This window comes from Corythoichthys intestinalis, chromosome 8, assembly GCF_030265065.1.
Source record: "Corythoichthys intestinalis isolate RoL2023-P3 chromosome 8, ASM3026506v1, whole genome shotgun sequence".
Classification (NCBI taxonomy): Eukaryota; Metazoa; Chordata; class Actinopteri; order Syngnathiformes; family Syngnathidae; genus Corythoichthys; species Corythoichthys intestinalis.
Genome location: NC_080402.1, coordinates 46,070,333 through 46,084,062, shown reverse-complemented (window position 1 = coordinate 46,084,062; position 13,730 = coordinate 46,070,333). Strand labels below are relative to the sequence as shown.

The window sequence follows — 13,730 nt, the reverse complement described above, 5'->3', positions numbered from 1 at the left end:
ATGATAAAAGAAAGCTGCCGGTTTCTTTGGCGGTGTTACCACTAATAAAATTGTCAGCTTAACTTATAAAGACTGGTGGTCGGAGGAGGACCATGGAGATGTATTGTTGAGCCAGTTCACGGATGCGGGATGGCGTGGCTCAGTGGTAGAGTATTTGTCCCCCAACCCAGAGGTTGTGGGTCCGATTCTCTGCCCTGATGAACTCGCCTAAGTATCCTTGAGCAAGATACTGAAGCCCACATTGCTCCTGGTGCTGCGTCACCAGTAGGTGGATGGCGATGTAGTGTAAAGCGGTTTGAGCGCCTTGAAAGGTGGAAAAGCGCTATACAAGTGAAACACCATGCACACCCCACCCTCATATTTTTCTATAATTTGCATCTTCATTTAGAAGGTACGTGTCACCTTTTTCCTTGTTTCACCACTTGGACCAACCTTTTTGAAACCTGTGTTGATTTCTCACTCAAGAAAATCCGCCGTGCGTTCATCCGCGGTGCTGTCATGTTGTCGTATTTCGAGGATGTTGTCAGATGTAGAAACAAATGGCAATTCAAATTTTGGATGTCGAAAAGATTGTGCGTCGAAGTGATCGTATGTCGAGGTACCACTGTATATATATCGTATAAACAGGTATGCCTTTTCAGGATTGATTAGTGGAATTTATTTCTTTATCAATGGGGTTGGGTGCTTCATTTGTGTTGAATTGAAATCTACACCAATTTGTGTGCGTGTGTGGTGTGGGTTCATTGACTAACTGCTTCAAATTGGGACTGAGGTGTGGCCTTACGCTACACGATTTTGTTGTGGGCATTCAAATCTGATGGCATGAATGACTGCCCAAGAGTAAGACTGTACTTCTTGCTAAAACAGAGCGCTGCAGTCTCTGGGACGACTACTTGGTGGTACCCAAGAGTACTGAAGAGGAGAGGCTCAGTGATATGTCTGTGGATTGTGACGAAGGTTTGCTTAACCCCTTAGCTTTGCCAGGGAGTTTGCATCAACTTAATATGCACAACAGGATAGAATTAGGAGCGAGAGCTCATGCATGTGTTTAAGTTTTAACACAACAGATCCTGGGTCAGAAACATTTGAAAACAACTATAGCGACCGCAATCTAGTAACTAGAGGTGTGAATCTTAAGGCACCTAACGATTCGATTGCGATTCAGAGGCCAATCGATTTGATTATAAATCGATTATTGATACCCCGCCTCCACACCCCACCTCGCGTTTAATGTTTCGTACATTAGTTCCAAAATTGTTCAAAAATCCTCTCAGGCTAAACCAAACTGCTATTTCAGTATCAGGTTAACAGTTGAAAATTGTAAATGAAATACTCAAGTCCCCATTCTGTATTAGCAGCTTTAAACTACATTCAATTAGTATAATGGTGGGAATCAACTAATAAAGTTGTTAAAATTGCTTCTGTTATTCCATAATTTCCCTTCTGTCTAGTTTTCGGAATGTGAAAGTTTTAAAACTGTTTCAACATTTAAAGATAGAGTCAAGTCAAGATTTTGCCAATTTAGGAGTATTTCGGATTAAAAAGTTTATAGGTTCGCTACAGCCGAGCCTTCTAGACAAGTCTACTGCTTTAAGATGGCGGCTGTTTGCTAATGCCGGCAAGTCTGTAATTTCGCATGTAGTTCTCTATACATGTTAATGCCGCCGTCGTCTGTCATTTCGCATCTAGTTCTAATATATGTGATATCTACTGTAGCATTACGTGGCAACTAGCAACTGGGCGTTGTTTGTAGCGGCTGTCAGCCGCAGTCAGGTATTACTGCTTTTTTCAAGACCGCGCTGATTGTATTTTAGTTCCGCTTTACCTGCTATAATTCAGTAATGGGAATTTGGATGTTTGTGAATCGTTCTCGAATCTTCCACAGCCGAATCATGAATAATCTAAGAATCCGAAATTCCGCATGCCTCTACCAGTAACACAGTGAGTTTGACCATCATCACAGAATGGATCATGAACGTACCAGCGAAAGAGATCGTCTCTCTAGGCTCCACTTCCCACCGCTAACCACGCTGCTGTTTCGGGACTCGGCGGTAAAGCTCTGCCTTTTGGAAGAATGCAAGCCCCCCTTGGACCCTGTTGAAGTCCCCAGCTCCAGGTGTCCATTGGGCGTCAAGGTACTGATTCTGGGGTCTGGAAGGAGAAATGCAAAACGAGAGAATTTCATCAATGCCTCTTACTCCCATTTTATATGGAGACTGCTACTGGTGACCTATTTTAGACTGGACTTTGACAATTACAACACATTTTTTAGTAAAAGCAAGCAAAAATACATTGTGAAATTTCAGTAGGAATGCAGTGTAAATGCTAAAAATGTAATGTAAAACATAATTTGGCTGTGCATTATGGAAAATGTGGAAACACTGAAAAATGTGGCTTTTTGAGTGGGGAATATACTTTCCAATTGGTCACAAATTAGCTCAACCTTTTTAAGGTGCAATAGTTTAAATTGTTTCAATGATCAGAACAACTTTGAAAGAAAAGATGATTTACAATTGAAAATGAGGAAGTATGGAACTATTAGAAATGGAAAAAAAAAAATAAAAAATCCTCAGATGTCCATAATGAGCTCAATTCTGAGGCTGTAATGGTTTGTTTGTGAAATGCTAGGATTTAAAAATTACAAATTAGTGTGGGGAATAATAATCAACATAAAGAATTTGCAGGCACATTGTCATTATAAGTGAATTCTTTTCAGCATTAACGCAAAAGTTAGCATCTCACCTGACAATTTTATGGAATCGTGCTTCTCACTCTCATCAAAGTTGGAAGAGGAGTGGTCATCGTCAGAATAAGAACGATTGGCATCTCCCTGGTTGTCACACGAGGAAGGGTTTGAACACAGGTTCTTCTGACTAACACAACAAACTAAACATGGAGCCGCCTCATGGTGAAAAATATAGAAGGTAAGGCTAGACAGAGTGTGATGTGATGATGCCTTACCTCTGCCTGAAAACCCTCGACCAAGATGGCAACCAGCAGGTTGAAGAGGACATAATTCCCGAAAGTCATTAGGGCCACAAAGTACAGCGCGGCAAGTGGTGATGTGGCCGCCATACCGTTGTACAAGACCACATTCCAGTCTTCTTGAGTCAAAATCTACAATAGTGGATGGCAGTAACTGATTTAATTTTTTGAATTCAATGACCCCCTTTTCTGTATTAATCAAAGTTTTGTTAGCATGCTAAACTTACACTCACTCATCAACAAACTTACCGACAAAGCAGTCATCCATTCGCCAACTCACTCTTTCACCTCATTAACATATACTGTACTAACAGACTAATAAATTAAGGCTACGTCTACACTAGAACACCGTTCAAAAATATGCTGTAGTTAGTTAATGTTCTGTTTACTCAGTATAAGCACGTCAACTTGCTGGCTCAGTTAACACACACATTAGACGGAACTTTAATGGCTCACAACCTAGTCTCTTCCTCCTGGCAAACAACTATGTGGACACCAGCTGCCAGAAGGGAGGTGTCCCCAGCTTTCACGGCTGCGTGGAGCACTCAGCTAAGATATGGGAACCAGTGTTGTTAATAACGGCGTTAGAATATAACGACATTACTAACGGCGTTATTTTCTTCAGTAGTGAGTAATTTAATTAATTACTTTTCTCATCTTGGCAACGCCGTTACCGTTACAGAGGCGGGAAAGGCGTGCGTTACTATGCGTTGCGATGTTGGTTGACTGACGCTAAGAAGGTTCAACCTACCTGTACTCCAATCAGGTTTGGGTCGCCTTATGTGTTAACACAGCAGGTAACGTTCAGCACGCAGGGGTTGATGACGGAGCTATAACGTGACTACACTCCACGCACAATTATTAGGCAAGTAATTATTTTGACCACATCATCATTTTATCCATAATTTGTAACTCCAAGCGATATAAATTTGAATGCTAATTGGATGTTATGCATATCAGATGATGGGCACTGTATTGTGAAACAGGGTACGGAGTGACCTAAGGAGATGAACACCATATATTAACGTGTGCATAAATATTAGGCAGGTTGATCCTCTGAGAACAAATGGGCAAAAAAGACATTTAACTGACTCTGAAAGTCACACATTGTGAAAAGTATTTCAGGGGTATAGTACACTCTTGAAATATCTAAGTCATTGGGGCATGATCACAGAACTATCAAAAGTTTTGTTGCAAATACCCAACAGGGAACCATAAATGTTTTAAGAAGCAAAAGATGCAAATTAACTGTCAAAGAATTGAAAAGAATCAAACTTGAAGCTACCAAGAACCCAATATCTTCCAGTTCTGCCATATTCGTCAACTGCAATTTCCCCTGAGTTCCGAGAAGTATGAGGTGTTCAATTCTCAGAGATAGAGCCGAGGTAAAGAAAGGCTGAGACCTGACTAACTCTGAACAAGACACATACATTTAAATGTCAAGAATGGCCCAAGAAATATCTGAAGACTTATATACAGTATTTTTAAAGGTTTTGAAGACTAATGATATGAGAGATATTCTTGAATAACCAGATGGATGAGCCTGTGGTTGGATCAGTAATGGACATCGAGTACCATTTTGACTTAGACACCAGCAAGGTGGAGTACTGGTGTGGGCAGGGATTAGCTGGATAGACCTTTTGATGTAGGGATTGGACTCAAATTCAACACTCAGACCCACTGCCAGGTGAACAAACAAGATCCGATAACTGTTCAGCGATCTTAGGGTTTAGGAATAGATGTTTAACTTTTGAATAGACGCAGTGGGACACTGTGGCTGAGCAAAGACAGTATGACTGTTCATAGTGTCCTTGTATTCTTGTTATATTTTATATGAACCTTGGGATTGAGGACGTGTCGTTGTCCAATCTGCTGAAATCAGCACAGTAAATCATAGATTTATTTTTTTCAGCGGAATCTAAAAAAAAGTAACAGGCATGATGACATGCACAAGTTACATGCTGCATGTGAAAGCTGCCGAGCGGGGTGAGTACTGATACATTTCCTTATATCTGAAAGAGGCTCAGACGGGCGGGTGAGTACCGCTACATTTCCACATCCGAAAGCCATGTTCCGGGTAGATTTTGGGTCACATCACCTGGTAATGTTGCGGTAAATTATGTCTGAAAGCGGCTTTGGATAAATAAGGTTATAGCTACTGGGTATTTCACACCTAAAATTGTAACGCACAGGGTTTACAAGCCCCCCTCTGTGGCTAAACTGAAGACACATTTACACAGAGTAGGTATGCGTGATACTTGCGCAAATAAACATGATCATCTAACCATCCATTTTCAATAATGCTTTTCCTTGTCAGGGCCGCGGGGTGCTAAGGCGGACTACACCCTAAACTGGCCACCGGTCAGTCGTTGGGCACACACACAGACAGACAATCATTCCCAGCTCACAATCGCAGTACAACTGAAAATGAACTCAATCCCCGCTGCCTGCGCCAAAGTCAGGCAGATGTGCTACTCCATCATCAGTAACACACAAAAACATGATCAGTGTCTTAAGATGCGGCGGCACGGTGGCCAAGTGGTTAGCACATCCACCTCACAGTTCTGACATCAAGGGTTAAATCCTGGGCTTCGGCCTTCCTGTGAAAAGTTTGCATGTTCTACATCCCAAAAACATGCATGGTCGGCTGATTGAACACTCTAAATTTTATGAGTATGTACGTGAATGGTTGTTTGTCTCATTGTGCCCTGCGATTGGCTGGCAACCAATTCAGGGTGTACCCTGCCTACTGCTCCTAGTTAGCACAGCTGGGCTCGAGTACCTCCGTGACCATCGTGAGGATAAGCGGCATGGAAGATGAATGAATATCTTAAAATGCATGAATATCACAATTAATGCAAGTAAAGAATATGTATTTTTTGGTGAATATAGATTGGTCGAAAGTGAGCTAGACTAACTGATTAACTGTAAATGTAATTTACTCAATCACTCACTCGCTGACTAGCTAAAAAAAGTTACTCACTCACTGTTTTGGTAAAAGCAGGTTTGTTTGGGTAGCTTTTGTCTAAAAATTGTCCCCATTAAAGTAGCCTGTGGACAGACACTGACGGCCTAGTACCTGGAAGACGGTGACGATGGCCCACAGCAACGAGTCAAAGTTCTTCCTGTCCGGCACTGTATCTCCTGTCTCCGTCTTCAGGCTAAACTTGCAGCCAAAGATGTGCATTCCCAAAATACTAATGTAGAAAGATCACCACTTATTAACACACATGAAGTGTACTGTATATACATCTGTTTACGTCTACAGAAAACCACAATAGTTGTGTTCTTTATGTCTGTGGATATTGTCCAGTGAAGGAGCTGGTTGGCCTTCAGAGCACAGCTGCTTCCTCTCCACTCGTTGCACTTAGAGTGTCTTGCTTGTTAAAAGCGTGAAACACAGCCTAAAGTGCCTGCTTATTTCATTGCATTCAACTCCAGTAGTTAGCCACTATGTTCCTCCAAGGCTGCAATGGAGGCACGTAACACAAAAACACTTCACACATAAAAGCGGCTGGCAGAAAAGACTTCAAATTAGAGGGATGTCTCTCTTAGTATGTGTGTGCATGTGTGAGATTAACAAGCACTTGAATAAGAACATTATTGGACACAGACATGGTAACAACACAAAGGGGCATCTTAAATTTCCCATAATTTGCCACATACACAAACGGCATACCTAAAAGATGATATTGATCATTTTTTAATGTTTTGATTTGACCTTGCTTAAACAATTGATACATAAATTCAGATCGATTAATTATTACACCTCTAGTCATAAGTAGGTTGGATTAACTGATTTGATTGACTTACAAACCAAATTACTTTGTCACCAACCAAACAACCTCAAACTCCAACCCTTACGTACAATATATTGATTGGGCTTACCTGAAGATAAAGATGAAGAGCATGAGCAACATGCAGAAGGTAGCCACGTTGTCCATGGTCTTCATAAGGACCACAAGCTGTCGCCTAAGAGCGGGCATGAACCTAACTAGCTTGAGGACCCGCAGAAGTCTAAAAGTCCGTAGCACCGATAGGCCACCATCAGACTGCCCCACGATCTCACACACGCTGAACACAGCAACACAAAACAGAGGGTGGAGAAAATGTAAATGTGGGGTTGACAATAATCTAACCTTTCTACTCAAAAATAAATATATTAAAAATATTCAAGGGTTTACGGTCAAAACGTTTTGTGTGGCAACAAAAACCCTGGTAGACAGACAGACAAGCAGACCCAAAAACTGATTAGCATTCCAAAAAACAGAAAGAAAACCTTGATCTTTTCTTCAAACCCTATCATTATAATTTTTTGAAACACTCATTTGAAACATTGACCTTGGCCTAAAACCCTAAGGGTTTGTGACATTTCAGCATAATGAGCCCGTTTCTGTTCAAGCATAATCTCATCAACCCATAGTTATGCTTGTCATCGCAGATACATTGTAAGTCAGGTTTTCTGATTTAGTCACGTAGCGTCAAAGACATTATGATATTAATTTTGGTTGGGAGCAGAAAGCAGTGTTTTACAAAATGGCAGCCCCCGGAGGTTAATAAAAATTGAAACGCAATACCTATGAATTACAATGTTATGTTTGTACTGTTTGCAGCACAGTGAAATCTTTAACCCTGTCTTGAAACCATAACCGGGTTAGGCCTGGTACAAACAGTATGTATGTTCAAAGATTTTAAAAAATGAAGTGTTCTTTAGATATGGTCAAATTGCTCTCAGAAGTAGAGAACTCACGTGATCATGTGTTCAAAAATGTACAGTAGCTGGTTTTGGAAAACCTGTCTTGCCATCCGGAGAACCCTCTTTTAAACAAAACCACATCAGATAAGTAACTTTTGCTTTTATTAATCCCCTCTTTCTCATTTGCCAGTAAAGTAACTTCAGTGATTGCCTACAGTGCCTTTCACACTGCAGTTCCGGCCTCTGGGAATTTCTTTTAAGATTTCTTGTCTAAATATTGACCATTTTCAACATTTGAGAGTGTCAGCCTGGCCATTTCATGAGGACAAATTCACTCTTATTACACCTCAGACCCATGGATTAATATTTTAGGGTAATTTTTGAAAACAGTGTAGCGTTTGTTGTCCCTGGTATAGAAAGGGCAAAACTGGGATAAACAGAGCACGATTGCCTTAATTTATGCCTTGGAAGCTTATCTGTTGCTGTAATGAAGGTTACCAGTTGGATCTGGAAATTCCATGATGCTTGAAAGTGACACCATTTACACAGTGTCAATGAAATGCAGGGATATCCTGAACCTTCAAAATGTACAAACGAAGAGTGTTCAATGATGAACATTAATTTCTGGTGCTTCTCTTCTTCCTGGTTTATCCGTTATGCATCAAAGCCTCCTCCTTCTTCATCACAAGAGAATAGCATGGCGACAATGGTGCTATGTACGCTTTATTGAGCACATTGAGGCAGCTGAAAAGCGGGAAATTGGAGATAAGACACTGATGCAGATACATTGAATGGCGCGGTGTGGCGTGACGGGCTCGTCTGATCTCGCCGTGCTTTCGGGGGACTTTCATGTCTTTGATCGAGGCGTCCTTCAAATGAATGGCGGCAAACAGGAAACGTATTAAAAGCACCTGAAGCCTCACAAAAGACCAAAAGGGGTTTTGACACTCTGGCATTCAAACACTTGACAAGGTTTCAAGCAGGTGGCACACAGGCAGCGATAAAAAGCAGAGAGAAGGTGCTTTCTTGGGGTCTCACATTGGCACTTCAGTCGTGCTTCGGTTTCCAAAAAGGGTTTTAAGTTCGATACCCTAATCCTCAACTGTGACTAGAAACATGTTACAAACCCGAAATTGGATTTTGCAACCGCAACCCATGCTTAAAACCTTAATTTGAGGCCCGAACCTATGCTTCAAACCTTAAATTTTCCTCGTATGGAACCCTGAGCCTGGTTTGAAACCCGAATCGGAAATACTAATTATTGCTACAAACCTTATTTTAAAAACATAAACTTTGTTTGATACAGTTACATTTGATTCAAACCTTAATCTGAAGACGTTAGTTATGAAATCATAATTTGAATCCATAGCCCTTTGTTAAGAAAAAAACCAAACCAAAACAAAAAACAAACATTTGTTTTGAACCTCAATTTGAAATTTTCTCAACTCTTACACAATGAGAGTAACACATATATTTCAGGCTATTCTCACACCCTATGCCACACCTTACATTTCTCTTGACCCCAAAATATAACTCGATCAATGATTTGTAAAAAATGTCATTATGTAAAAATGAAAATTAAGTCATCTATCTTAAAATTTGCCTGCAGCCATCTTGTTGATCTAAAGAACTTGCCTATCAGTTGTCAGTTCGCCTGCTTGCACAATTAACCAGCAAGCTTTGGTGGCAACCTATGTCAAATACACCAGTTTATTGTATCAATAATGCCATGTAACACTTAGTTGTCATTCAAATCCAAACCCTAATGAGACACTCAAACCCAATCCTAATTTTAAACCCAAACCCCAACGTTTAAATTAGGGCTGTCAAATGATTAAAATTTTTAATCGAGTTAATTACAGCTTAAAAATTAATTAATCACAATTAATCGCAATTCAAACCATCTATAAAATATGCCATATTTTTCTGTAAATTATTGTTGGAATGGAAAGATAAGACACAAGATGGATATATACATTAAAAATACCGTACATAGGGACTATTTGTTTATTATAACAATAAATCAACAAGATGGCATTAACATTATTAACATTCTGTTAAAGCGATCCATGGATAGAAAGACTTGTAGTTCTTAACATTATTAACATTCTTTTAAAGCGATCCATGGATAGAAAGACTTGTAGTTCTTAAAAGAAAAATGTTAGTACAAGTCATAGAATTTTTATATTAAAACCCCTCTTAATGTTTTCGTTTTAATAAAATTTGTAAAATTTTCAATCAAAAAATAAACTAGTAGCCCACCATTGTTGATGTCAATAATTACTTACACAATGCTGATGGGTGCTGAAGCCTATAAAATCAGTCGCATCCAAGCGCCAGCAGAGGGTGGCAAAACTCCATAAAACACAATTAACAAGCAGTTCACTGTACTGTCATTTAAATCTGTCTGAGCGGGGGGAGTGCGTTAATTGCGTCAAATATTTTAACGTGATTAATTTCAAAAAATTAATTGGCGCCCGTTAACGTGATAATTTTGTCAGCCCTAACTTTTACTTGTCATCGTGTACTGTGCAAGTCATTGCTGATAGCAGGAATTGCTTCTTACAGATTTTTATTCCTAATATCTACTCATTTGGTTTAACGTTCATTGTTTCTTTAAAATTTTAAAGTTCTGTGTTTATCAATGAATATTAGTTTTTGAAGCCCTTTGGGATTTATTGTATTGTTTTTTTATTGGGCCGGACCAAATGTGGAGGCGTAGTTTGGGGACCCTTGCTTTAAACCTTAATCTAAAGCTACAGCCCTCCTATGATACCCTAACCCTGGCTCACAACCTTGGTAAGGGAACATATCATGACCTGAAACATTGCTGGAAAATGTCAATTCCATCAGTGATGATAGGACACAAAATATCATACCTGATGATGACAATGATGCCATCAAAGACATTGTAGGGGTTCCTCAGATAGTTGAAGGAGCCAAATGCAGTGACTTTGAGGATCATCTCCAGGGAAAACATGCTAGTGAACACGATGTTGCAGATCTCTAGAACGTTGGTCAGTTCCTCAGGCTGAAAATGAATAAACAAAGATCAATTCATAAAATGCTTTCATGCCGTGTTATTTGTACCCTTTCCACTTGTTTGAAACCCCACCCAAGCTTGAAACATTAATTTCAATCCTACTTATTAATTTATTTAATTCATAATTTAATTAAATTTTAATCCTAATTATTCAGATCAATATACGTAATGTAATAGTATTAATGAATATGATAATATTTCTTCATATTTTAATGTCAATTGTGCATTTCTGAAGCCTTTTTGATGATTTTGGGCTACAGGTTGGTTGAAAACAAGTATTTAGTCAGCCACTGATAGTGCAAGAACACTTTGAGTGAGGGAGACAGAATATGTAATCCAGGAAATCACATTGTAAATATTCATTTGTGTATTGTATGGAAAATAAGAATTTGGTCGATAACAAAAGTTAGACTCAGTGATTTGTAACATAAACGTTGTTAGCATTGGCAGCGATCAAACGTTTACTGTTGGTCTTCACTGGGTTTGCTGACACTGGTATTTAGGTCAATTCCTCAAAGCAGATCTTCTCTTGAGCAGTGATATTTGGGGGCTGTCAGTAAGCAACATTGACTTTTAACTCTCTCTACAGACAATCTATCAGAATGTTGTCTGGATGCTGATTGACTACTCCAAAACTCTGAAATACTTCTTATAGAACCACACCCTCATTGCCTGGGAGGTGTGTTTGGGTTTATCTTCATGTTGGAAGACCCGGTGATGTTTTATCAATGCTCTCACTGATGGAAGGAGCGTTTGGCTCAAACTCTCACGATGCATGGTCCAATTCATTCTTCCCTTAACAAGGCTCAATCATCCTGTCCTCTTTGCAGATGATCAGCCACCAAGCATATTTCCACCCCAATCCTTTACGGTACTTATAGTGTTTTTTTTTTTAGACAACTCAGCATTCTTTTTCCTCCAAGCATGATGAGTTGAATTATTGAATTATTTGACCAAAAATTTCTATTTATGTTTCACTGTACCACATTCTCTACTGGATCATCCATATACATGGATAGGGAGATTTGGACATGTGGTGGCTTAAGTAGGGGGACATTTCTGGAATTTAAGGATTTGTATTACTTATGTTAACCCTTTTTTTTTTTTTTTTTTTTTTTTTTTTTTTACTCCCAGTTCCCTGCAGATCACCCACCAGCCCACTACCACTTTTCGCTCACTGTTCTCATGGTCAATTTGAACCCAGAGGACAAGCCCTTGTATGGAGTCTCAGGGGTAGTTGACATGGCGACTGTGCGACACCAAGACGCAATGACTGTGTTGCGGAGTGGCCACGCGTTCATATGGTGTCGGCAAAAACAGAAGGAAAAGACGCAAGCCTTGGAATCCTGCCTCCAAAGTGGAAGGATTCGATTGCGGGGGCTTGAGGGGGGTTTGCTCCGCATGCATATCAAAAGCTCCCACGCCAATAACGTCAGCACTCGTAAACGTCACTCACATTGGGCGTGCGCAGCGGTGCTACTAAACATTAAAAACAGCAAATATAGCAGAACGTCAGCTTTAATTTACTGTTTTTTAGAGATGGGATCGGGTCGGATCATGTCATTTTCAAAGTATCGGAATCGGCAAAAAAATATTGGCCATGCCTTTTTTTAATATATATATATATATTTTTTAATAAATCGTTTTCTTATTATATTTAACGTAACAGACATAATATGTTTCACTCTTCCAGAGTCTTTAGGCTTAAGGTAGGGTTATCAAATTTATCCTACTAACGGCAGTAATTAATTTTTTAAAAAATGTATCACTTTGAAATATTTAACGCAATTAATACATGCGCTGCACGACCCACTCACGTATTGTCGCGCTCAATCTTTAATGGCGCCGTTTTACCTATATAGAGAGATAAAAGGCAGCGTAAAATGAGTAGAGTGAATTTTGGCAGCCTTTGGAGCTTTTTTTTAATTGGCTAAAACCTTAAAATCCCTCATCCTACGATTAGAAATATCATGGGAAGCAATGTGGGGAAGCAAGGTAGCAATTGATCTTTATCTTAACACCTTATGTTATTTGCCAACGCAGAGAAGATATATCAATTGGTAACACTATGCACAGTCATGGTTCCACTTCCCATCATGCATTTGGGCATGACTACAATATCATTTACTGAAAGCTCAACAAATACACGAGATGGCAATATTTAGTCACAATATACAAAGTCACAAGTCTTTATATCCGTGGATCCCTCTCACAGAAAGAATTTTAATAATGTAGATGCCATCTTGAGGATTTATTGTCATAATAAACAAATACAGTACTTATGTACTGTATATTGAATGTATATTTTCGTCCGAATTCATTTTTTTCTTAATGCATTGCCAAAATGTATATGTTCGGGAAAAATTATCGGGAATGATTGGAATTGAATCGGGAGCAAAAAAAAAAAAAAAAGCAATCGGATCGGGAAATATCGGGATCGGATCAGGAGCAAAAAAACATGATCGGAACAACCCTACTGTTTTTATAATATTTCTAATTTAAATATGTTGACATTTTCCATTTTTGTGCCTTTTGGAGCAAAAGAAAAATGCCATTGCTTGGCATGCTTGGGCGGGCATGTTGTCTTCCAGGCTGAGGAGGTTGATGGAGTCAAAAAAGTGCATCATTAGCTGTCGCCTTGTCAATCTGCACTCCCCCCTAGAGCCTGGCATTAATACAACATCATTTGCATGTGGAATTCCGACATTGGTAGAATAGAGATGGAACCATATAGATGCAAACATGAAATTTTTCGTCTTCTCGGAGAGTCACCATGTAAACGGCCCCTCAGATCTAAGGAGATCAATAAAACCTTTACTCACTTATTCACTTATCAATGTAACAATGAATCATGCTTAAAATCTTTGATACTAAACATGCTAATGACACTGGTTTGAAACTGAACTCTAAAGCGATTCCACAATTTGACCTGAAAACATTTATTTGAACCCCACATCACAGCTTCAAACAGTTTTTTGGAATGATAAATCAGTTTTGATGATCTAA

At 39.4% G+C, this 13,730-nt stretch overlaps 1 protein-coding gene across 5 annotated transcripts in view; it reads right to left on the bottom strand.

The window, feature by feature from the left end:
* The window catches only part of LOC130920906 (voltage-dependent T-type calcium channel subunit alpha-1I-like), a 150,677-nt gene that overhangs the window by 68,364 nt on the left and 68,583 nt on the right, over positions 1 to 13,730 (bottom strand). For all 5 annotated transcript variants that reach the window (XM_057844438.1, XM_057844440.1, XM_057844441.1 and 2 more), the window contains 6 exons: positions 10,561 to 10,712; positions 6,874 to 7,059; positions 6,065 to 6,182; positions 2,962 to 3,117; positions 2,743 to 2,830; positions 1,982 to 2,151 (listed from right to left, as the gene is read on the bottom strand). In XM_057844438.1, the coding sequence (XP_057700421.1) occupies positions 1,982 to 2,151; positions 2,743 to 2,830; positions 2,962 to 3,117; positions 6,065 to 6,182; positions 6,874 to 7,059; positions 10,561 to 10,712 (870 nt within the window). The remainder of the gene's footprint in view (positions 1 to 1,981; positions 2,152 to 2,742; positions 2,831 to 2,961; positions 3,118 to 6,064; positions 6,183 to 6,873; positions 7,060 to 10,560; positions 10,713 to 13,730) is intronic.